We start from the raw sequence: 26,774 nt of genomic DNA, 5'->3' as shown, positions 1-26,774 counted from the left end.
TCACTTCAGTGAGATGTTTTGATAGAATACATTTATCACAGCTAGCTAGTAATGTTAGCTAGCTAGCTACTTGCACAAGCATTTCATGTAATGATGTGATGTTATCTAGCTAGAAGAAACAAGTTTAGAACAGACATTTGATCAGCTAACAAGCTAGCTGAGAAGCTTACACAAAATAATTTTTTTTATGGCCATCCCATCTGGTTTGCGCTTTTGCGGGACTATCATTTGTTTTTAAACAGGACAATGGCGCAACACACCTCAGGCGTAAGGGCTATTTGATCAAGGAGAGTGATGGAGTGCTGCATCAGATGACCTGTCCTCCACAATCACCCGACCTCAACCCCATTGAGATGGTTTGGGATAAGCTGGAGTGACGGAAATGCAGCCAACAAGTGCTCAGTATATGTGGGAACTCCTTCAAGACTGTTGGAAAAGCATTCCCGGTAAAGCTGGTTGAGAGAATGCAGAAAGAGTGTGCAAAGCTGTCATCAAGGCAAAAGGTGGCTTTTTTATTTAACTAGGCAAAAGTCAGTTAAGAACACATTCTTATTTACAATGACGGCCTCCTGGGGAACAGGGAGAGGGGTGAGGAGGGGAAAGAGAACTGCCTTGTTCAGGGGCAGAATTACATATTTTTACCTTGTCAGCTCGGGGATTCGATCCAGCTACCTTTCGGTTACTGGCCCAACGCTCTAACCACTAGGCTACATGCCTCCCCCTCTAACCACTAGGCTACCTGCCTCCCCTCTAACCACTAGGCTACCTGCCTCCCCCTCTAACCACTAGGCGACATGCATCCCCCTCTAACCACTAGGCTACCTGCCTCCCCCTCTAACCACTAGGCTACATGCCTCCCCCCTAACCACTAGGCTACATGCCTCCCCCTCTAACCACTAGGCTACCTGCCTCCCCCAACCACTAGGCTACATGCCTCCCCCTCTAACCACTAGGCTACATGCCCCCTCTAACCACTAGGCTACATTCCCCCTCTAACCACTAGGCTACATGCCTCCCCCTCTAACCACTAGGCTACATGCCTTCCCCCTCTAACCACTAGGCTACCTGCCTTCCCCTCTAACCACTAGGCTACATGCCTTCCCCTCTAACCACTAGGCACATGCCTCCCCCTCTAACCACTAGGCTACATGCCTCCCCCCTCTAACCACTAGGCTACATGCCTCCCCCCTAACCACTAGGCTACATGCCTCCCCCTCTAACCACTAGGCTACCTGCCTTCCCCCTCTAACCACTAGGCTACATGCCTCCCCCTCTAACCACTAGGCTACCTGCCTTCCCCTCTAACCACTAGGCTACATGCCTCCCCCTCTAACCACTAGGCTACATGCCTCCCCCTCTAACCACTGAATTGAATGGGAAGGTGTCCAAACTTTGGACTGGTGCTGTACATATCTACCTCAACATATCTTTACCCCTATTAACTACATATCTACCTCAACATATCTTTAACCCTATTAGCTACATGTACATATCTACCTCAACATATCTTTACCCCTATTAGCTACATATCTACCTCAACATATCTTTACCCCTATTAGCTACATGTACATATCTACCTCAACATATCTTTACCCCTATTAGCTACATGTACATATCTACCTCAACATATCTTTACCCCTATTAACTACATATCTACCTCAACATATCTTTAACCCTATTAGCTACATGTACATATCTACCTCAACATATCTTTACCCCTATTAGCTACATGTACATATCTACCTCAACATATCTTTACCCCTATTAGCTACATGTACATATAGGCAGCAGGGGTATATCTTGAGTATTAATTATTAGGCGTAATAAAGTTCACAAATTGTGATAAAAAAAGATGTCTATTTTATTATTTGTATATTTTGTATTTATTTATCAGGGGGGCTGCAGCCCCCTCAGCCTTTGTATGAAGTGCTCTAGACAGAAGTACTACTATACTATGTGGGAGAGAGTGGCTGTGTACGCTAAACCATGATCTGGTCAGTTCGGTCCGTCTGGTCAACCTGGTTCGTCTGGTCCGTCTGGTTCATCTGTCCGTCTGGTTCCTTCTGGTCCATCTGTCAGTCAGGTCAGTCTGTCAGTCAAGTCAGTCAGTCAGTCAGGTCCGGGGTCTGGCTGCTGCTCTTCTGTTTCATCTGCAACTGTTGTCTGGTGGTCAGGACTGCAGACTGGAGAGTAGCCACCTCTGCTGACAACTCTACAACTACAGGGGAGAGGGGGGAGGAACAAGGGAGAGAGGGGTGAGGAGGGGACAAGGGAGAGGGGAGAGGAGGGGACAAGGGGGAGAGGGGAGAGGAGGGGACAAGGGAGAGGGGAGAGGAGGAACAGGGGAGAGAGGGGTGAGGAGGGGACAGGGGTGAGGGGGAGAGGGGAGAGGAGGGGACAAGGGAGAGAGGGGTGAGGAGGGGACAAGGGAGATAGGGGTGAGGAGGGGACAAGGGAGAGAGGGGACAATGGAGAGGGGTGAGGGAGGGGACAAGGGAGAGAGGGTGAGGGGGGAGAGGGGAAAAGAGAGAGGGGTGAGGAGGGGAGGGGAAAAGAGAGAGGGGTGAGGAGGGGACAAGGGAGAGGGGGAGGAGGAGGGGACAAGGGAGAGGGGTGAGGAGGGGACAAAGAGAGAGGGGTGAGGAGGGGACAAGGGGGGGGGAGAGGGGTGAGGAGGGGACAATGGAGAGGGGTGAGGAGGGGACAAGGGAGAGGGGTGAGGAGGGGAAAAGAGAGAGGGGTGAGGAGGGGACAAGGGAGAGGGGTGAGGAGGGGACAAGGGAGAGGGGTGAGGAGGGGACAAGAGAGAGGGGTGAGGAGGGGAAAAGAGAGAGGGGTGAGGAGGGGAAAAGAGAGAGGGGTGAGGAGGGGAAAAGAGAGAGGGGTGAGGGGAGGGGAAAAGAGAGAGGGGTGAGGAGGGGACAAGGGAGAGAGGGGAGAGGAGGGGACAAGGGAGAGAGGGGTGAGGAGGGGACAAGGGAGAGAGGGGAGAGGAGGGGACAAGGGAGAGAGGGGTGAGGAGGGGACAAGGGAGAGGGGGGTGAGGAGGGGACAAGGGAGAGAGGGGGGAGGAGGGGACAAGGGAGAGGGGTGAGGAGGGGACAAGGGAGGGGGGGGAGGAGGGGACAAGGGAGAGGGGTGAGGAGGGGACAAGGGAGAGGGGTGAGGAGGGGAAAAGAGAGAGGGGTGAGGAGGGGACAAGAGAGAGGGGTGAGGAGGGGAAAAGAGAGAGGGGTGAGGAGGGGACAAGAGAGAGGGGTGAGGAGGGGACAAGAGAGAGGGGAGGAGGGGACAAGGAGAGAGGGGAGGAGGGGAAAAGGGAGAAGGGGTGAGGAGGGGAAAAGAGAGAGGGGTGAGGAGGGGAAAAGAGAGAGGGGAGGAGGGGAAAAGAGGGGGGAGGGGAAAAGAGAGAGGGGGGAGGGGAAAAGAGAGAGGGGGGAGGGTACAAGGGAGAGGGGGAGAAGGGTGGGAGAAAGGGGAAGGGAGAGGAGAAGGGAGGGGTTGGATGGGGGAGGAGGGGAGAAGGGAGGGGTTGGATGGGGGAGGAGGGTAGAAGGGAGGTGGAGGAAGGGGGGAGAAGAAGAGAAGGGAAAATGAATTTTTCATCCATACTGGTACATGCTGGAAGACGGAAGGCAACCATCCTACCAGACAGACCCCAACTTGGTTTCATCCATCCTACCAGACAGACCCTAATTTGGTTTCATCCATCCTACCAGACAGACCCCAACTTGGTTTCATCCATCCTACCAGACAGACCCTAACTTGTTTCATCCATCCTACCAGACAGACCCCAACTTGGTTTCATCCATCCTACTAGACAGACCCCAACTTGGTTTCATCCATCCTACCAGACAGACCCCAACTTGGTTTCATCCATCCTACCAGACAGACCTCAACTTGGTTTCATCAATCCTACCAGACAGACCCCAACTTGGTTTCATCCATCCTACCAGACAGACCCCAACTTGGTTTCATCCATCCTACCAGACAGACCCCAACTTGGTTTCATCCATCCTACCAGACAGACCCCAACTTGGTTTCATCCATCCTACTAGACAGACCCTAACTTGTTTCATCCATCCTACTAGACAGACCCTAACTTGTTTCATCCATCCTACCAGACAGACCATAACTTGTTTCATCCATCCTACCAGACAGACCATAACTTGTTTCATCCATCCTACCAGACAGACCCTAACTTGTTTCATCCATCCTACCAGACAGACCATAACTTGTTTCATCCATCCTACCAGACAGACCCCAACTTGGTTTCATCCATCCTACTAGACAGACCCTAACTTGTTTCATCCATCCTACTAGACAGACCCTAACTTGTTTCATCCATCCTACCAGACAGACCCTAACTTGTTTCATCCATCCTACCAGACAGACCCTAACTTGTTTCATCCATCCTACTAGACAGACCCTAACTTGTTTCATCCATCCTACCAGACAGACCCTAACTTGTTTCATCCATCCTACCAGACAGACCCTAACTTGTTTCATCCATCCTACCAGACAGACCCTAACTTGTTTCATCCATCCTACCAGACAGACCATAACTTGTTTCATCCATCCTACCAGACAGACCCTAACTTGTTTCATCCATCCTACCAGACAGACCCTAACTTGTTTCATCCATCCTACCAGACAGACCCTAACTTGTTTCATCCATCCTACCAGACAGACCCTAACTTGTTTCATCCATCCTACCAGACAGACCCTAATTTGGTTTCATCCATCCTACCAGACAGACCCCAACTTGGTTTCATCCATCCTACCAGACAGACCCTAACTTGTTTCATCCATCCTACCAGACAAACCCCAACTTGGTTTCATCCATCCTACCAGACAGACCCTAATTTGGTTTCATCCATCCTACCAGACAGACCCCAACTTGGTTTCATCCATCCTACCAGACAGACCCTAACTTGTTTCATCCATCCTACCAGACAAACCCCAACTTGGTTTCATCCATCCTACTAGACAGACCCCAACTTGGTTTCATCCATCCTACCAGACAGACCCTAACTTGTTTCATCCATCCTACCAGACAAACCCCAACTTGGTTTCATCCATCCTACCAGACAGACCCCAACTTGGTTTCATCCATCCTACCAGACAGACCCCAACTTGGTTTCATCCATCCTACCAGACAGACCCCAACTTGGTTTCATCCATCCTACCAGACAGACCCCAACTTGGTTTCATCCATCCTACCAGACAGACCCCAACTTGGTTTCATCCATCCTACCAGACAGACCCCAACTTGGTTTCATCCATCCTACTAGACAGACCCCAACTTGGTTTCATCCATCCTACTAGACAGACCCTAACTTGTTTCATCCATCCTACTAGACAGACCCTAACTTGTTTCATCCATCCTACCAGACAGACCCTAACTTGTTTCATCCATCCTACCAGACAGACCATAACTTGTTTCAACCATCCTACCAGACAGACCCTAACTTGTTTCATCCATCCTACCAGACAGACCATAACTTGTTTCATCCATCCTACCAGACAGACCATAACTTGTTTCATCCATCCTACCAGACAGACCCTAACTTGTTTCATCCATCCTACCAGACAGACCATAACTTGTTTCATCCATCCTACCAGACAGACCCCAACTTGGTTTCATCCATCCTACTAGACAGACCCTAACTTGTTTCATCCATCCTACTAGACAGACCCTAACTTGTTTCATCCATCCTACCAGACAGACCCTAACTTGTTTCATCCATCCTACCAGACAGACCCTAACTTGTTTCATCCATCCTACCAGACAGACCCTAACTTGTTTCATCCATCCTACTAGACAGACCCTAACTTGTTTCATCCATCCTACTAGACAGACCCTAACTTGTTTCATCCATCCTACCAGACAGACCCTAACTTGTTTCATCCATCCTACCAGACAGACCATAACTTGTTTCAACCATCCTTTCAGACAGCCTACCCTGTTTGAATGAGGCCTGGGCCTGTTTCAGGGTCTGAGGCACCAGGATTCCAAACCACTTCAGTGGGTCCTGCTGGGGGTTGGGTTCAGGTTTGGAGGAGGGAGCCGGCTCAGTCTCTGTCCACGGATGCTTGTTGTCACTCTGGTCTATCTCTGGAACCTCCTGCGTCTTCACTCTTCTCCTCACACCTGTAGATCCAACAAACATACAGTCAGATGAGGGGACTTCATTTTGTAACCTTTATTTAACCAGGAAAAGCCCTTTGAGACCCAGTCTCTTTAAAATAAATATTTAACCAGATCACCTTTATTTAACCAGGTAAAGCTACTTCAGAACAAGTTATCATTTACAACTGAGATCTGGCCAAGATAAAGCAAAGTGACACAAACAACAACACAGAGTTACACATAGAATAAACAAGTGTACAGTCAATAACACAATAGAAAAGAAAAGTCTATATACAGTGTGTGCAAATAGCGTGAGGTAGGCAATAAATACGCCATAGTAGTGAAGTAATTACAGATTAGCAGATTAACACTGGAGTGATAGATGAGCAGATGATGATGTGCAAGTAGAAATACTGGTGAGCAAAAGAGCAGAAAAGTAAATTAAAACAATATGGGGATGAGGTAGGTAGATTGGGTGTGCTATTTACAGATGGGTTATGTACAGCTGCAGCGATCGGATAGCTGCTCAGATAGCTGATGTTTAAAGTTAGTGAGGGAAATATAATCATTGGCAGCAGAGAACTGGAAGCAAAGAGGAGTTGGTTTTGGGGATGATCAGTGAGATATACCTGCCCCAGTACGTGCTACGGGTGGGTGTTGTTATCGTGACCAGTGAGTTGAGATAAGGCAGAGCTTTACCTAGCATAGACTTGTAGATGACCTGGAGCCAGTGGGTCTGGCGACGAATATATAGCGAGGGCCAGCCGACAAGAGCATACAGTTCGCAGTGGTGGGTGGTATAAGGGGCTTTGGTAACAAAATGGATGGCACTGTGATAGACTGCATCTAGTTTGCTGAGTAGAGTATTGGAAGCTATTTTGTAAATTACATCGCCCAATTCGAGGATCGGTAGGAGTGTCAGTTTTACGGGGGTGTGTTTGGCAGCATGAGTGAAGGATGCTTTGTTGTGAAATAGGAAGCCGATTCTAGATTTAATTTTGGAAGGAGAGTTTGCAGTCTAGCCAGACACCTAGGTATTTGTAGTTGTCCACATATTCTAAGTCAGAACCGTCCAGAGTAGTGATGCGAGTCGGGCGGGCGGGTAGCGAACGGTTGAAAATCATGCATTTGGTTTTACTAGTGTTTAAGAGCAGTCGGAGGCCACGGAAGGAGTGTTGTATGGCATTGACGTTTGTTTGGAGGTTAGTTAACACAGTGTCCAAAGAAGGTCCAGATGTTTACAGAATGATGTCGTCTGCGTAGAGGTGGATCAGGGAATCACCCACAGCAAGAGCGACATCGTTGATATATACAGAGAAAATAGTCGGCCCGAGAATTGAACCCTGTGGTACCCCCATAGAGACTGCCAGAGGTCCGGACAACAGGCCCTCCGATTTTACACACTGAACTACGTCTGAGAAGTAGTTGGTGAACCAGGCGAGGCAGTCATTTGAGAAACCAAGGCTATTGAGTCTGCCGATAAGAATGTGGTGATTGACAGAGTCGAAAGCCTTGGCCAAGTCGATGAATACAGCTGCACAGTATTGTCTCTTATTGATGGCGGTTCTGATATCGTTTAGGACCTTGAGCGTGGCTGAGGTGCACCCATGACCAGCTCGAAAACCAGATTGCACAGCAGAGAAGGTACGGTGGGATTCGAAATGGTCAGTGATCTGTTTATTAACTTGGCTTTCGAAGACCTTAGAAGACCTTAGAAAGGCAGGGCAGGATGGATATAGGTTTATAACAGTTTGGGTCTAGACCGCGGAAGCATTCCAATCTTTAGGGATATCGGACAATACAAAAGCGAAGTTGAACAGACTGGTAATAGGGGTTGCAACAATGGCGGAAGATAATTTTAGAAAGAGAGGATCTAGATTGTCTAGCCCAGCTGATTTGTACGGGTCCAGGTTTTGCAGCTCTTTCAGAACATCTGCTATCATGCTTATTTAAGATGGTGAGGAAATTACTTTTAAAGAATGACCAGGCATCCTCAACTGACGGGATGAGGTCAATATCCTTCCAGGATACCCGGGCCAGGTCGGTTAGAAAGGCCTGCTCGCAGAAGTGTTTTTTAGGGAGCTTTTGACAGTGATGAGGGGTGGTCGTTTGACTGCAGACCCATAGTGGATGCAGGCAATGAGGCAGTGATCGCTGAGAACCTGATTGAAAACAGCAGAGGTGTATTTGGAGGGCAAGTTGGTCAGGATGATATCTATGAGGGTGCCCATATTTACGGATTTAGGGTTGTACCTCGTGGGTTCCTTGATCATTTGCGTGAGGTTGAGGGCATCTAGCTTAGATTGTTGGATGGCCGGGGTGTTAAGCACATCCCAGTTTAGGTCACGTGGCAGAACGAACTAGATGGGGTGCAATCATTTCACATATGGTGTCCAGGGCACAGCTGGGAGCTGAGAGGGGTCAATAACAGGCGGCCAATAACAGGCAGCAACAGGGAAGAGACATTTCTGGAGAGATTCATTTTTAAAATTAGAAGCTCGAACTGTTTGGGCATAGACCTGGAAAGTATGACAGAAATTTGCAGGCTATCTCTGCAAATTTGGCAGTTCTATCTTGATGGAAAATGTTGTAGTTGGGGATGGAAATCTCAGAATTTTTGGTGGCCAGCAGGGTTGGCGGAGTGTGCTAAAGCAGTGAGTAAAACAAACTTAGGGAGGAGGCTTCTGATGTTAACATGCATGAAACCAAGGCTTTTTCAGTTACAGAAGTCAACAAATGAGAGTGCCTGGGGACACGTCGGGCCTTTCAAGGGTGATCTGGCAAAGGCAGCAGCAACAATCAATACATTACATAATTAAAACATGCAAGAACATGATCCAGCCTAAAAGAAAGTATTTACATTCCTCCGAAACAGAGTCTCCCATCAATATTTTACATGCATTCAGTGGCACTAACAAGTATCCATAAGTTAACGAACCCAAGACATAACTCCAAATAATTCAATATAAACTGATTTCTCAGTGACATAATGCTACATTCAGAAAGTATTCAGACCCCTCCATATTTTGTTACGTTACAGCTTTATTCGAAAAATGGATGAAATGTTGTATCCCCCTCAATCTACACACAATACCCCATAATATCACAAATATCACATTTACATAAGCATTCAGACCCTTTACTCAGTACTTTGTTGAAGCACCTTTGGCAGCGATTACAGCCTTGAGTCTTCTTGGGTATGACGCTACAAGCTCGGCACATCTCTATTTGGGGAATTTCTCCCATTCTTCTCTGCAGATCCTCTCAAGCTCTGTCAGGTTGGATAGGGAGCATTGCTGCACAGCTAGTCAGGATCGAGGGAAAGATGAATGGAGCAAAGTACTGTCACGTTCGTCGTATGGAGGAGACCAAAGCGCAGCGTGATTAGAACACATACTTTTTAATGAAGACGAAGACAAACTATACAAAAACAACAAGCCGAACGTGAAGCTATAAAATACTAGTGCAGACACAGGCAACGAGACATAGACAATAACCCACAAAATACCCAAAGAAGATGGCTGCCTAAATATGGTTCCCAATCAGAGACAACGACAAACACCTGATTGAGAATCCAATCTAGGCAACTATAGACATATATAAACAACATAAGATAAACAACCCCATAAACCTACAAAACCCCTAGACAGTACAAAAACACGTACATCACCCATGTCACACCCTGACCTAACCAAAACAATAAAGAAAACAAAGAATACTCAGGTCAGAGCGTGACAAGTACAGAGAGATCCTTGATGAAAACCTGCTCCAGAGCGCCCCATCCAACCTGACTTTTTCCTTTAACGAGTCCGACGAGAAGGATATACTGCTCTCCCGGGAACAGGCCCAAATCCCCGTCATTTGCGTGAAGAAAATACATAGAAAAAGGGGACGGAGGTCGGTCTGCCTTCAGAGAATTTGTAGGTGAGCGAGTAAACTCCCATTGCCATCTGTTCTATTGGCCAACGCGCAATCATTGGAAAATAAAATTGATGACCTATGATCAAGATTATCCTACCAATGGGACATTATAACGTGTAATATCTTATATTTCACTGAGATGTGGCTGAACGACGACACGGAAAATATAGAGCTGGCGGGATTTTCCATGCACTGGCAGAACAGAGAAGCTATGTCTGGTAAGCTGAGGGGTGGAGGTGTGCGTAACAGCTAGTTAATAACAGCTAGTCAATAACAGCTAGTGCGCAATGTCTAATATTAAAGAAATCTTGAGGTATTGTTCGTCTGAGGTAGAGAAGCTGTAGACCACCCTAACTACTAAAGAGTTCTCATCTATATTATCCGTAGCCATCTATTTACCACCACAAACCAATGCTGGCACTTAAAACCGCACTCAGCCAACTCCATAAGGTCATAAGCAAAAAATAAAATGCTCATCCAAGAGCGGCGCTCCTAGTGGCCAGGGACTTTAATGCAGGGAAACTTAAATCAGTTTTACCTCATTTCTACCAGCATGTCACATATGCAACCAGAGGAAAAAAAACTCAAGACCACCTATAGTCCACACGCAGACACATATAAAAAGCTCTCACTCGCCCTCTATTTGGCAAATCTGACCATAATTCTATCCTCCTGATTCCTGCTTATATGCAAAAACTAAAAAGTAGGAAGTACCAGTGAATCACTGTTAATGTAATTTAATTATGCCTATGTGCTTTCATCAATTGAAAGCCCTTAATCTATTTTATGAGAATTTGTAAGATTTCTTGTTTGCATAAAATAGACGCAGACCAGTCTTTAAATAATAGGTAATATAATTTATTCTCGGAGCGCACTACCACTCAAACACATGCATTAGTTTATATACAGATCATGACGTCATTTCACTGCTTTAACAGAATCCCCTCCTCTCGACCGGGACAAAGTGAAAAGTTAATTCTAACTTACTAACACACTCCCAGATAACTTTTGACCCCTCAACATTATCGATCACCACCGAACTGACAGGTTTAATTAACAGAAAACCTAGGAATGCAACATTGAAACATGCACGAGAGCACCAGCTGTTCTGGACGACTGTGTGATTACGCTCTCGGTAGCCAACAAAATTCACAAAGCCGCGGGGCCAGATGGATTACCAGGACGTGTACTCAAAGCATGCGCGGAGCCACTGGCAAGTGTCTACACTGACATTTTCATCCTCTCCCTGACTGAGTCTGTAATACCTACGTTTCAAGCATCAAATCAAATCAAATTTTATTTGTCACATACACATGGTTAGACAAAGGAACTGATCGTGGACTACAGGAAAAGGCAGGCCGAACAGGCCCCCGTTAACATCGACAGGGCTGTAGTGGAGCGGGTCGAGAGTTTCAAGTTCCTTGGTGTCCACATCACCAACGAACTAGAATGGTCCAAACACACCAAGACAGTCGTGAAGAGGGCACAACAACACCCTTTCCCCCTCTGGAGACTGAAAGATTTGGCATGGGTCTCCAGATCCTCAAAAAGTTATACAGCTGCACCATCGAGATCATCCTGACTGGTTGCATCACCGCCTGGTATGGCAACTGCTCGGCATTTCACCGTAAGGCGCTACAGAGGGTAGTGTGAATGGCCCAGCTTGGGCCAAGCTTCCTGCCATCCAGGACCTCTATAATAGGCAGTGTCAGAAGAAAGACCCAAAAAAATTGTCAGAGACTCCAGTCACCCAAGTCATAGACTGTTTTCTCTGCTACCGCACGGCAAGAGGTACCAGAGAGCCAAGTCTCGGACCAAAGGCTCCTTAACAGCTTCTACCCCCAAGCCATAAGACTGCTGAACAATTAATCAAATAGCCCCAAGCCAATAGACTGCTGAACAATTAATCAAATAGCCCCAAGCCAATAGACTGCTGAACAATGAATCAAATAGCCCCAAGCCAATAGACTGCTGAACAATTAATCAAATAGCCCCAAGCCAATAGACTGCTGAACAATTAATCAAATAGCCCCAAGCCAATAGACTGCTGAACAATTAATCAAATAGCCCCAAGCCAATAGACTGCTGAACAATTAATCAAATAGCCCCAAGCCAATAGACTGCTGAACAATTAATCAAATAGCCCCAAGCCAATAGACTGCTGAACAATTAATCAAATAGCCCCAAGCCAATAGACTGCTGAACAATTAATCAAATAGCCCCAAGCCAATAGACTGCTGAACAATTAATCAAATAGCCCCAAGCCAATAGACTGCTGAACTATTAATCAAATGGCCCCAAGCCAATAGACTGCTGAACAATTAATCAAATGGCCCCAAGCCAATAGACTGCTGAACAATTAATAGCCCCAACCAATAGACTGCTGAACAATTAATCAAATAGCCCCAAGCCAATAGACTGCTGAACAATTAATCAAATAGCCCCAAGCCAATAGACTGCTGAACAATTAATCAAATAGCCCCAAGCCAATAGACTGCTGAACAATTAATCAAATAGCCACCGGACTATTTACATTGACACCCCCCCTCCATTGGTTTTGTACACTGCTGCTACTCGCTGTTAATTATCTATGGATAGTCACTTCACCCCTACCTACATGTACACTGCTGCTACTCACTGTTTATTATCTATACATAGTCACTTTACCCCTACCTCCTGATCCAAGGAGGTTAAAAACACTGGACTGAGGATCTTGAGGGCCTGACTTATGTGGTCCTTCTGTAGCTCAGTTGGTAGAGCATGGCGCTTGTAATGCCAGGGTAGTGGGTTCGACCCCGGGACCACCCATACGTAGAATGTATGCACACATGACTGTAATTATCTTTGGATAAAAGCGTCTGCTAAATGGCATATATTATTATTATTATTATTATTACACTGCTGCTACTCGCTGTTTATTATCTATGGATAGTCACTTCACCCCTACCTACATGTACAAATTACCTCGACTAACCTGCACCCCCCCCACACACATTGACTTGGTACCGGTACCCCCTGTAATATAGCCTCGTTATTGTTATTTTATTGTGTTACTTTTAATAATGTTTTACTTTATTTAATTTGGTTAATATTTTCTTAACTTTTCTTGAACTGCACTGTTGGTTCAGGGCTTGTAAGTAAGCATTTCACGGTAAGATCTACACTTGTTGTATTCGGCGCATGTGACAAATAAAATTTTATTTGCCTTGAGGCTGTAATCGCTGCCAAAGGTGCTTCAACAAAGCACTGAGTAAAGGGTCTGTTGGAAGGTCTGAATTCTTTCCGAATGCACTATATACAGTACTATTGACCTATCCCTTTTAAAGGCCTGTAGTTGGCATATGGAGAAGACACAGCCTACACTAGTCAGTGGTGCTCCATTACCCTCCTTGTCTTTAGGTCCAATGTCCTCCACCTGTCTCTCTTCAGGAGACTTCAGCGTCCTTCTCTTTGTCTGGAACTCGGCCTCACCACTCTCCAGAGTCCTACGACACACTGACATCATTATTATCCCAGATATACCCTCTACCACACATTACACAGAGTTGATAAACAGACATGCCTTGGCAGTTTGAGTCCATTGAATGGTGAGAACTGACAGCCTAAATAAAGTTGTATGGAATCGATGTCGCTAAGTTATAGTCAGGGATGCAAACTGTTGAGGGCCCAAAAAGGCGACACTTTTGTTTCGCAATGTGAAAAATCCCTGCTAGGGGTTAATGCAGGTTTCAACTAATAAAACAACAAAGAATATTTATTTATTTGACCTTTATTTAACCAGGTAGGCTAGTTGAGAACACCTTTATTTAACCAGGTAGGCTAGTTGAGAACAAGTTCTTATTTGCAACTGCGACCTGGCCAAGATAAAGTGTAGCAATTCGACACATACAACAACACAGAGTTACACATGGAATAAACAAAACATACAGTCAATAATACAGTAGAACAAAAGAAAACAAAACGTCTATATACAGTGAGTGCAAATGGTAGGTTAAGGAACTAAATAGGCCATGGTGGCGAAGTAATTACAATATAGCAATTAAACACTGGAATGGTAGATTGGCAGAAGATGAATGTGCAGGTAGAGATACTGGGGAGCAAAGGAGCTAAATAAATAAATACCAGTATGGGGATGAGGTAGGTAGATAGATGGGCTGTTTACAGATGGGCTATGTACAGGTGCAGTGATCTGTAAGCTGCTCTGACAGCTGGTGCTTAAAGCTAGTGAGGGAGATGTAAGTCTCCAGCTTCAGAGATTTTTGCAATATGATCTACATGATCAGTCTCTGTGTGTAAAATAACCAGTGGTTCATGTGAACCGAACTTACAGCAACAAACAATGTAGAGAAAACAATCCAATGTTATTTGTTGACTAAACTTTACTGCAAATGACACTCAAGTCTTGAGAAAAAAGTTTATCCTCTTTAGTGTCCTAAGTTTTCATAACTGTGAACCTTAATTGCCTACTGTCTGTAAGCTGTTAGTGTCTTAACGACCGTTCCACAGGTGCATGTTCATTAATTGTTTATGGTTCATTGAACAAGCATGGGAAACAGTGTTTAAACCCTTTACAATGAAGATCTGTGAAGTTATTTGGATTTTTACAAATTATCTTTGAAAGACAGGGTCCTGCAAAAGGGATGTTCCTTTTTTTGCTGAGTTTAGTTAACATTTCACACTGATTGCTTAAACAACAAACCGTTAATACTGGCTTCTCACCTACCTCTTTGTTATCGTTCAGGGACATGCTGCTGTAACAGGCAAACTGCCTTTGCAAACTGCTGCTGTCTTTCCAGAGCGCCGAGTCTGTAAATTGGTTCTCTTCTCTCTTCAGTCGAGTGCTGCATTCTGTTGTTATGTGAATAACTGGCTGAGCCTTGGATAAAGCAGCCATTATATTGGCTGAACCTTGGATACAGCAGCTGGTATATTGGCTGAGCCTTGGATAAAGCAGCTGGTATATTGGCTGAGCCTTGGATAAAGCAGCTGGTATATTGGCTGAGCCTTGGATAAAGCAGACAGTATATTGGCTGAGCCTTGGATAAAGCAGACAGTATATTGGCTGAGCCTTGGATACAGCAGACAGTATATTGGCTGAGCCTTGGATACAGCAGCCAGTATTTTGGCTGAGCCTTGGATACAGCAGACAGTATATTGGCTGAGCCTTGGATAAAGCAGCCAGTATATTGGCTGAGCCTTGGATAAAGCAGCTGGTATATTGGCTGAGCCTTGGATAAAGCAGCTGGTATATTGGCTGAGCCTTGGATACAGCAGCCGGTATATTGGCTGAGCCTTGGATAAAGCAGCTCATATATTGGCTGAGCCTTGGATACAGCAGCCGGTATATTGGCTGAGCCTTGGATACAGCAGCCAGTATATTGGCTGAGCCTTGGATACAGCAGCCGGTATATTGGCTGAGCCTTGGATACAGCAGCCAGTATATTGGCTGAGCCTTGGATACAGCAGCCAGTATATTGGCTGAGCCTTGGATACAGCAGCCGGTATATTGGCTGAGCCTTGGATACAGCAGCCAGTATATTGGCTGAGCCTTGGATACAGCAGCCAGTATATTGGCTGAGCCTTGGATAAAGCAGCTGGTATATTGGCTGAGCCTTGGATAAAGCAGCCAGTATATTGGCTGAGCCTTGGATACAGCAGCCGGTATATTGGCTGAGCCTTGGATACAGCAGCCGGTATATTGGCTGAGCCTTGGATAAAGCAGCTGGTATATTGGCTGAGCCTTGGATAAAGCAGCCGGTATATTGGCTGAGCCTTGGATAAAGCAGCCAGTATATTGGCTGAGCCTTGATACAGCAGACAGTATATTGGCTGAGCCTTGGATAAAGCAGCTGGTATATTGGCTGAGCCTTGGATAAAGCAGCTGGTATATTGGCTGAGCCTTGGATAAAGCAGCCAGTATATTGGCTGAGCCTTGGATACAGCAGACAGTATATTGGCTGAGCCTTGGATAAAGCAGCTGGTATATTGGCTGAGCCTTGGATAAAGCAGCTGGCATATTGGCTGAGCCTTGGATAAAGCAGCTGGTATATTGGCTGAGCCTTGGATAAAGCAGCTGGTATATTGGCTGAGCCTTGGATAAAGCAGCTGGTATATTGGCTGAGCCTTGGATACAGCAGACAGTATATTGGCTGAGCCTTGGATAAAGCAGCCAGTATATTGGCTGAGCCTTGGATACAGCAGACAGTATATTGGCTGAGCCTTGGATAAAGCAGACAGTATATTGGCTGAGCCTTGGATAAAGCAGCCGGTATATTGGCTGAGCCTTGGATAAAGCAGCTGGTATATTGGCTGAGCCTTGGATACAGCAGACAGTATATTGGCTGAGCCTTGGATACAGCAGCCAGTATATTGGCTGAGCCTTGGATACAGCAGCCGGTATATTGGCTGAGCCTTGGATACAGCAGACAGTATATTGGCTGAGCCTTGGATACAGCAGACAGTATATTGGCTGAGCCTTGGATAAAGCAGACAGTATATTGGCTGAGCCTTGGATAAAGCAGACAGTATATTGGCTGAGCCTTGGATAAAGCAGACAGTATATTGGCTGAGCCTTGGATACAGCAGACAGTATATTGGCTGAGCCTTGGATAAAGCAGACAGTATATTGGCTGAGCCTTGGATACAGCAGCTGGTATATTGGCTGAGCCTTGGATAAAGCAGCCAGTATATTGGCTGAGCCTTGGATACAGCAGACAGTATATTGGCTGAGCCTTGGATACAGCAGACAGTATATTGGCTGAGCCTTGGATAAAGCAGACAGTATATTGGCTGAGCCTTGGATACAGCAGCTGGTATATTGGCTGAGCCTTGGATACAGCAGCCGGTATATTGTCTGAGCCTTGGATACAGCAGACAGTATATTGGCTGAGCCTTGATACAGCAGCCTTGGATACAGCAGCCGGTATATTGGCTGAGCCTTGGATACAGCAGACAGTATATTGGCTGAGCCTTGGATAAAGCAGACAGTATATTGGCTGAGCCTTGGATACAGCAGCTGGTATATTGGCTGAGCCTTGGATACAGCAGCCGGTATATTGTCTGAGCCTTGGATAAAGCAGACAGTATATTGGCTGAGCCTTGGATACAGCAGCCTTGGATACAGCAGCCGGTATATTGGCTGAGCCTTGGATACAGCAGACAGTATATTGGCTGAGCCTTGGATACAGCAGACAGTATATTGGCTGAGCCTTGGATACAGCAGACAGTATATTGGCTGAGCCTTGGATACAGCAGACAGTATATTGGCTGAGCCTTGGATACAGCAGACAGTATATTGGCTGAGCCTTGGATACAGCAGCCAGTATATTGGCTGAGCCTTGGATACAGCAGACAGTATATTGGCTGAGCCTTGGATAAAGCAGACAGTATATTGGCTGAGCCTTGGATACAGCAGACAGTATATTGGCTGAGCCTTGGATACAGCAGCCTTGGATACAGCAGCCTTGGATACAGCAGCCTTGGATACAGCAGCCTTGGATACAGCAGCCGGTTTATTGGCTGAGCCTTGGATACAGCAGACAGTATATTGGCTGAGCCTTGGATACAGCAGACAGTATATTGGCTGAGCCTTGGATACAGCAGACAGTATATTGGCTGAGCCTTGGATACAGCAGCCTTGGATACAGCAGCCGGTTTATTGGCTGAGCCTTGGATACAGCAGCCTTGGATACAGCAGCCGGTTTATTGGCTGAGCCTTGGATACAGCAGACAGTATATTGGCTGAGCCTTGGATACAGCAGACAGTATATTGGCTGAGCCTTGGATACAGCAGCCTTGGATACAGCAGCCGGTTTATTGGCTGAGCCTTGGATACAGCAGACAGTATATTGGCTGAGCCTTGGATACAGCAGACAGTATATTGGCTGAGCCTTGGATACAGCAGACAGTATATTGGCTGAGCCTTGGATACAGCAGCCAGTATATTGGCTGAGCCTTGGATACAGCAGCCTTGGATACAGCAGCCAGTATATTGGCTGAGCCTTGGATACAGCAGCCTTGGATACAGCAGCCTTGGATAAAGCAGCCAGTATATTGGCTGAGCCTTGGATACAGCAGCCGGTATATTGGCTGAGCCTTGGATACAGCAGCCAGTATATTGGCTGAGCCTTGGATACAGCAGCCAGTATATTGGCTGAGCCTTGGATACAGCAGCCAGTATATTGGCTGAGCCTTGATACAGCAGCCTTGGATACAGCAGACAGTATATTGGCTGAGCCTTGGATACAGCAGCCAGTATATTGGCTGAGCCTTGGATACAGCAGACAGTATATTGGCTGAGCCTTGGATACAGCAGACAGTATATTGGCTGAGCCTTGGATACAGCAGACAGTATATTGGCTGAGCCTTGGATACAGCAGACAGTATATTGGCTGAGCCTTGGATACAGCAGCCGGTATATTGGCTGAGCCTTGGATACAGCAGCCTTGGATACAGCAGCCGGTATATTGGCTGAGCCTTGGATACAGCAGACAGTATATTGGCTGAGCCTTGGATACAGCAGCCGGTATATTGGCTGAGCCTTGATACAGCAGCCGGTATATTGGCTGAGCCTTGGATACAGCAGCCGGTATATTGGCTGAGCCTTGGATACAGCAGCCAGTATATTGGCTGAGCCTTGGATACAGCAGACAGTATATTGGCTGAGCCTTGGATACAGCAGACAGTATATTGGCTGAGCCTTGGACACAGCAGACAGTATATTGGCTGAGCCTTGGATACAGCAGCCAGTATATTGGCTGAGCCTTGGATACAGCAGACAGTATATTGGCTGAGCCTTGGATACAGCAGCCGGTATATTGGCTGAGCCTTGGACACAGCAGACGGTATATTGGCTGAGCCTTGGACACAGCAGACAGTATATTGGCTGAGCCTTGGATACAGCAGCTGGTATATTGGCTGAGCCTTGGATACAGCAGCCAGTATATTGGCTGAGCCTTGGATACAGCAGCCAGTATATTGGCTGAGCCTTGGATACAGCAGCTGGTATATTGGCTGAGCCTTGGATACAGCAGCCGGTATATTGGCTGAGCCTTGGACACAGCAGCCAGTATATTGGCTGAGCCTTGGATACAGCAGCCTTGGATACAGCAGCCGGTATATTGGCTGAGCCTTGGATACAGCAGCTGGTATATTGGCTGAGCCTTGGATAAAGCAGACAGTATATTGGCTGAGCCTTGGATACAGCAGCCAGTATATTGGCTGAGCCTTGGATACAGCAGCTGGTATATTGGCTGAGCCTTGGATAAAGCAGACAGTATATTGGCTGAGCCTTGGATACAGCAGCTGGTATATTGGCTGAGCCTTGGATACAGCAGACAGTATATTGGCTGAGCCTTGGATAAAGCAGACAGTATATTGGCTGAGCCTTGGATACAGCAGAGTATTGCTCCAAACGCGGATCACTCGTTCGCTTACAGCCAGTAGTGATCCAAATCCCACCCCCAAACGTTTCTCATCGGACCCAAATGGTGAATTTCGCTGAAAGGTGACTAGTTTGCATCCCTGGTTATAGATGGTTTATAAGGTTAATACAGTCTTTGACTTAGCGCATCTCCTTCGTACCTGGTGTGCACTCGGACCAGAGGTTCCATCTCACTCCCATACTGCAGAGCAGACACCTGCTTGTTGCCCATCGAATACCTCGCTTTGGACATGGAGAACCATCCCTGTAACACACACACACACACACACACACACACACACACACAGCCTCTGATCAAGACATCAAAGACAGTCTAGCCCTTGATACATCATGTAATTTCCATCCTATACCTGTTCTATTAGAGAGTTGAGTCTCTCTCGTTTCTCCTCCAGCAGCTCCAGTTGGTCCATAAAGACAAGCAGCTTTTGATCCAACAAGACACACTCTAGTTTCTCTGACAGACCCATCTCTCTCCGTCTCTGTTTCTCTCTCGCTCTCTCCTACCGTCTCACAGTTCGACGAGCAGAGATCCCGGTGACTATCCCAACTTAGATCTTGATAAAACACGATTAATTTGTGGTTTTCTTTTCGTTTGTATCACGGTTTGTTTGAAAGAGACAGTCAGAGAGCGATTGTTTACGAGGCTTCAAATGCCACTTCCGTCTTCTGGTCATGTGAGGGGATCGCTCCACAAATGATGACGTCACGTCTGTACGGCATTAAATAAACCTTCAAAATAAAAGCCCGCATTTCAAAACATTGCAATGTGGATAACCCATTCAAAATGTTAAATATATATACACACACATATACATATATATTTGTAACCTTTATTTATTTGTAGAAACATCTCAAGGATGATCAATGGAAGCAGGATGCATCTGAGCTCAATTTCGAGTCTCATCGCAAAGGGTCTGACTACTTTTGTAAATTATTATAATATTTTAATTGAACCTTTATTTAACAAGGCAAGTCAGTTAAAAACACATTCTTATTTACAATGACGTCCTACACCGGCCAAACTCGGACGACACTGGGCCAATTGTGCGCTGCCCTAACGGACTCCCAATCACGGCCGGTTGCGATACAGCCTGAATATGAGACAGACTTTCTGATGAGTTGGGCCTCTCGGACTTCCGAAAACATATAATATTTGTTTTAATGATTTAAACCCATACTTTTTTAACAATCGTTAATCAAATACAACCACCAACAGTGTGCTGTTGCTCTAAGATGGCAACTCAGCGCCAATGTGCATGTGACAATTGAATCTCAACAAGGAAACAGTCGGTGGTTGTATTCAATGTTCATTGAAAAAGTATGGATTCAGCAAACAAAGAAAGGCAACCGACTACAGAGGACAAACATAGGTACAAAGTCGGTGTTTCATAATACATTGTTTTTTTAAAGTATTGACCTTGGGCGAATTGATGAAGTCGAGCTAGATTCCACAAACCTGGTCTCTGCAATTCTGTGAACTGTCTTGTGCAAGTTTTAAATTGACACAATACCTGTTAGCAAAGGTGTCAGCTAGATATGATGTTCAAGAGCTTGCATATATTTGTAGTCTTGCATGTAAATGTAAATGTTGCATGTCTACTCTAATGCTGATTAGCATTTTAGAATCTTGGAGTAAATAGAGCAGAAAATATTGATATTTCACCTTGCCCCCGAGAGAGATTTACACGATTATCAAAGCGTCACTCCAGGGTAAACCTACACAAAAAATAGCCCTTATTTTAAGTGTTTCTAAATTCCCTTACGGGAAAAATAAATGGTGGAGAAACGATTGAACCATTTCCCGGTTTGTCCGCTAGGTTTTATGGGTGTTATAACATAACACCTCCAACGTGGGGCTCTATTGGTAAAGTTCATCAGAACCTTCCTTCACCGAAGAAGGTGGAGTTTAGTCCGCAAACTTGTAAACGATGTCGAGGTTGGCTAGCTAAAGTCATGCTTAGAAACACATCATGAGGTCTAATGGTAGTCTCAAACCGAACTGTGCATGTGCAAGCTGACAAACCAAAGGCAATCCTTCGATATAACAGCCTGGTCTCATAGACTTGACGTAACATAGTAAATGTAAATCTGGCTCACTCAAATTGGTGTGATATGTTACGTTTGGTAAATCTGGATCACTCAAATTGGTATATGTTACGTTTGGTAAATCCGGATCACTCAAATTGGTATATGTTATGTTGGTATTATATCAGACAGAAGATTACTTACGGCAAAAATCTAAAGTAGGCTTGTTGGTAGGGTGGATGGGTAGCTGTATAATGCAAACGTCTTCTCATCAAGGACAACTTGAGCTCATTACTACTTTTTATCTACTTTGCAACTACTTACCATGTTAGCTTACCTTAACCATTTAACCTAACTCCTTTAATTTTTATTTCACCTTTATTTAACTAGGCAAGTCGTTTCACCTAACTCCTCACCTTCACCCCTAACCCCTAGCCTAGCTAATGCTAGCAACCTAGCTAACATTATTAGTGTTAGCCACCTAGATAACTTTGTAAAATATCATGCGAATTGTAAGTATATGAAATGGATGATGTACGTCCACAAATTAATACATACCATACGAATCGTAACATACTTTTGGTAATGTAGTGTATGTGGACACCTGCTCTTCTAACATCTCATTCCAAAATCATGGGCATTGACATGGAGTTGGTTCCCCCTTAGCTGTTCTAAACAGCCTCCACTCTTCTGGGAAGGTTTTCCACTAGATGTTGGAACATTGCTGCGGGGACTTGCTTCCATTCAGCCACAAGAGCATTAGTGAGGTCGGACACTGGTATTGTCCGATTAGGCCTGGCTCGCAGTCTGCGTTCCAATTCATACCAAACGTGTTCGATGGGGTTGAGGTCAGGACTCTGTGCAGGCCAGTCAAGTTCTTCCCACACCGGTCTCGACAACCCATTTCTGTATGGACCTCGCTTTGTGCATGGGGGCATTGTCAATCTGAAAAAGGAAAGGGCCTTCCCCAAACTGTCACCACAAAGTTGGTAGCACAGATTTGTCTAGAAAGTCATTGTATGCTGAAATGTTAAGATTTCCCTTCACTTGAACTAAGGGACCTGAACCATAAAAACAGCCCAGACCATTATTCTTCCTCCACCTAACTGTAGAGTTGGCACAATGTATTGGGGCAGGTAGCGTTCTCCTGGCATCCGCCAAAACGAAGATAGACGATTTTACGTGCTACATGCTTCAGCACTTGGAGATCACAATTCTGTGAGCTTGTGTGGCCTACCACTTCACAGCTGAGCCGTTGTTGCTCCTAGAAGTTTCCATTTCACAATGGCAGGCTCTAGCGGGGCAGACATTTTATTAACAAACTTGTTGGAAAGGTGGCATCCTATGAGTGTGCCACATTGAAAGTCACTGAACTCTTCAGTATGGGCCATTCACCTATCAGCAACAGGTGTGGCTGAAAAGCCGAATCAACTAATTTGAATGGGTGTCCACAAACTTTTGCCCATAAAATTGTATCATACTAATAGGAGTGTCCTGGATTGACATTTACTATGTATACTCAGTGTATATCGCTTCCACAAGGTTGGTGTAATAACATGTTTAACTACTTAAGACATTGGCTTGAATCTAGATTGTGTATTTAGATTTCAAGAAAGGTTAAGAACTAAGGAAACCTTTTTCACTTCTCTCATTAGCTTTATTCGAGACCATCAAAACCAAACCTTGTATCATAAATAGTGTTCAAAACCATAGTGCCCACAAAGCTTATCTCTAAGCTAAGGACCCTGGAACTAAAAACCTCCCTCTGCAACTGCATCCTGGACTTCCTGACGGACCACCCCCAGGTGGCAGATCCTCAACACTGGGGCCCCTCAGGGGTGAAACTCAGTCCCCTCCTGCACTCCCTGTTCACTCATGACTGCACGGCCAAGCACGACTCCAACACCATCAATAAGTTTGCTGACGAAACAACAGCCTGATCACTGACAACAATGAGACAGCCTATAGAGAGGAGATCAGAGACCTGGCTATGTGGTATCAGGACAGCAGCCTCTCCCTCAATGTGAGCAAGACAAAGGAGCTGATGGTGGACTACAGGAAAAGGAGGGCCGAACAGGCCCCCATTAACATCGACGGGGCTGTAGTTGAGCGGGTCGAGAGTTTCAAGTTCCTTGGTGTCCACATCACCAATGATCTATCATAGTCCAAACACAGCAAGACAGTCGTGAAGAGGGCACGACAACACCTTTCCCTTCTCAGGAGACTGAAAGATTTGGCATGGGTCCCCAGATCCTCAAAAAGTTCTACAGCTGTACCATTGAGAGCATCCTGACCGGTTGCATCACAGCCTGGTATGGCAACTGCTCAGTATCCAACCGTAAGGCGCTACAGTACGCACTACCATCTGTAGGGGTGGCAGGTAGCCTAGTGGTTAGAGCGTTGGACTAGTAAGGGAAAGGTTGCGAGATAAAATCCCCGAACTGACAAGGTAAAAATGGTTTGTTGTGCCCCTGAACAAGGCAGTTAACCCACTGTTCCTAGAATTTGTTCTTAACTGACTTGCCTAGTTAAAAAAATAAAATCACTGGCCAAGCTTCCTGCCATCCAGGACCTATATACAAGATGTGTCAGAGGCTCCAGTCACCCAAGTCATAGACTGTTCTCTATGCTACAGCATGGCAAGTGGTACTGGAACACCACGCCTAGGTCCAAAAGGCTGGCGTAGGCTGTCATTGTAAAAAAAAATTATAATAATCTTAACTGACTTGCCTAGTTAAATAAAGGTTTAAAAATGTAAAATCAATAAGGCTGCTGAACAATTAATCAAATGTCCACCCAGACTATTTACATTGGCCCTCCCTTTGTTTGTACTGCTGCTACTCGCTCTGTATTATCTGTGCAGTCACGTTAACCCTACCTACATGTATGTACAAATGACCTCGACTAACCTGTACCCCATTGACTAGTCTCGTTATTTTATTGTGTTACTTTTTATTATTTTTTTAACTTATTTTATTTAGTCAATATTTTTCTTGAACTGCATTGTTGGTTAAGTGCTTGTAAATAAGCATTTCACGGTAAGACCTAAACCTGTTGTATTCAGCGTATGCGACAAATACAATTTGAAATAACGACTGATTACTATTTGTCGATCATTCAGTCATCAAAATTAACCCATGAAACATTGTGGTTTTGATCCTCTCGAAACGGCCATTGACTTCTCAAATCCCAAACCCGGTCTGAATGGTATTTTTCGAAAGCGTTCCTTTCTCTCGCGATGTTGCACCTCTTGGTTTAGAAACTCCATGATAATATTCTGCTGCTAGGAGTACGGTAATTCACGGTGACCCACGTCCGCTGATGATGGCTAACCAATTCGAATTTTTTATATGGTTTTGCTGAATGGAAAAGGACAATTCTAAATATCACAGTGCGAAAACAACAGATTGATGGAAGAAAATGACGTTCCCATACCGGGAGTCGAACCCGGGCCGCCTGGGTGAAAACCAGGAATCCTAACCGCTAGACCATATGGGACTGATAGCAACAGTATTATAGAAGCATTTATGTAGGGTTCTTGTAGCTTGCTAGCAACATAATCATTATGTCTTGCTCGGTTAACATACTGCTTTACTCATCTCATATGTATATACTGTATTTAGTTAATACCACGCCGACATTGCTCATCCTAATATTTATATGTTATGTGCTATATGCTAAATATGTGTATGTGACCAACACAGTTTGATTTGAACATCCCATTTCACTGTTTCTATATGAACAACTGTAATTTGAGTGAAAACAAAAGTAATACTCTAAAACCAGGAAAAATAAACAGGAAATATAATTTGGGAAAATATAAAACTGATTTTGGGGAGAAGGAAAACAAATGTTATCGGGCCCCCCTTAGTTGTTTAACAATCATTATCAGGTAGCATGGATTAAATAAATACAAATATTCAGCAATCTACACAAAATACCCCATAGAAAACATAAATACCTTATTTACATAAGTATACAGACCATTTGCTATGAGACATGACATTGAGCTTCCACTGTATATACTGAGTATACAAAACATTAAGAACACCTGCTCCTTCTATGACACACACTGGCCAGGTGAATCCAGATGAAAGCTATGATCCCTTATTGATGTCTCCTGTTAAATCCACTTCACTCAGTGTTGATGAGACAGGTTAAATAATTATTTTTAAGCCTTGAGACAATTGAGACATGGATTGTGTATGTGTGCCATTCTGAGGGTGAATGGACAAGACAGAAGATTTAAGTGCCTTTGAACGGGGTATGATAGTAGATGCCAGGCGCACCAGTTTGTGTCAAGAACTGCAACAGTTTCCTGTGCATCAAGAATGGCCCACCACCCCAAAGGACATCCAGCCAACTGGACACAACTGTGGGAAGGATCGGTGTTAACATGGGCCAGCATCACTGTGGAACACTTTCGACGCCTTGTACTCCATGTCGCAATGAATTGAGGATGTTCTGAGGGAAAAGGGGGTGAAACTCAATATTAGCAAGGTGTTCCTAATGTTTCATATACTCATTGTATACACACCATATACACACTCACACACACTAGTGACATACCCACACCAGGCCCATAGACATACACGACATATACACACACATACCGACACAACACACACACTCATCACAACACACACACTGATCTGGTACTGGTACTCCTTGTGTATAGCGTCACATGAATCTAGTACTGGAACATTTTGGACTATTTTCCTAAATGTGGATTTCAATATTATTGTAGCACAAGTCAGGATCAAAATGTTTTAAAAAACTACCGTCCCTGGGTGGGCTCGAACCACCAACCTTTAGATTAACAGTCTAACGCGCTAACCAATTGCGCCACAGAGACCTGATTATTTTCTTACACAGGGAAGCATATGAATGTAATGACGGGAGGGTATGGTTCTTATGTTACTCTTGATGTTTGGCCGATAGCGAAATTCGGTGGCTGAATAATGCTACTACAACTCTGTAGACTAAAAAATGTTTCACGAACAACTTATCTGGGAAGAATATATATTTTTTTTTTGCAGTTTAGCCGGCTTCATGTTTTACCTTGCCATGATATCCAAATGGAGATCTTGATTCATGGCTAGGAAAAACTCCATAGAAAAGAAACATAGAGAGGAACCAGCGCCCGGTTTCACAAAAGCATCTTCATGCTTATTCATTGGTTAGAATCTTCTTAGGAGCATCGTTAAATCTCCGAGCTGTTTCCCAAAACCATCGTTAGTAAAGTTGTACTTG

General features: G+C 45.2%; 1 protein-coding gene and 2 non-coding genes across 3 annotated transcripts; all 3 read right to left on the bottom strand.

The window, feature by feature from the left end:
* Positions 1-1,837: 1,837 nt before the first annotated feature.
* On the bottom strand, positions 1,838-20,208 carry ccdc115 (coiled-coil domain containing 115). The gene is made up of 5 exons (XM_052481191.1): positions 19,847-20,208; positions 19,637-19,740; positions 13,439-13,539; positions 5,966-6,154; positions 1,838-2,218 (listed from the first exon to the last, which is right to left on the bottom strand). Exons 1-5 carry the CDS (start codon positions 19,961-19,963, stop codon positions 2,106-2,108), a joined length of 624 nt encoding a protein of 207 aa, XP_052337151.1. The 5' UTR covers positions 19,964-20,208; the 3' UTR covers positions 1,838-2,105.
* A 4,739-nt stretch (positions 20,209-24,947) lies between these two features.
* On the bottom strand, positions 24,948-25,019 carry trnae-uuc (transfer RNA glutamic acid (anticodon UUC)). Its single transcript has one exon. It is a non-coding gene; the product is annotated as a tRNA-Glu (tRNA).
* A 1,283-nt stretch (positions 25,020-26,302) lies between these two features.
* trnan-guu (transfer RNA asparagine (anticodon GUU)) lies at positions 26,303-26,376 on the bottom strand. The gene has a single exon. It is a non-coding gene; the product is annotated as a tRNA-Asn (tRNA).
* Between the last annotated feature and the right edge of the window lie 398 nt (positions 26,377-26,774).

The sequence above is a fragment of the Oncorhynchus keta genome, chromosome 27 (genome assembly GCF_023373465.1).
Source record: "Oncorhynchus keta strain PuntledgeMale-10-30-2019 chromosome 27, Oket_V2, whole genome shotgun sequence".
NCBI classification, from domain to species: domain Eukaryota; kingdom Metazoa; phylum Chordata; class Actinopteri; order Salmoniformes; family Salmonidae; genus Oncorhynchus; species Oncorhynchus keta.
This window is presented reverse-complemented; position numbering and strand designations above follow the sequence as displayed.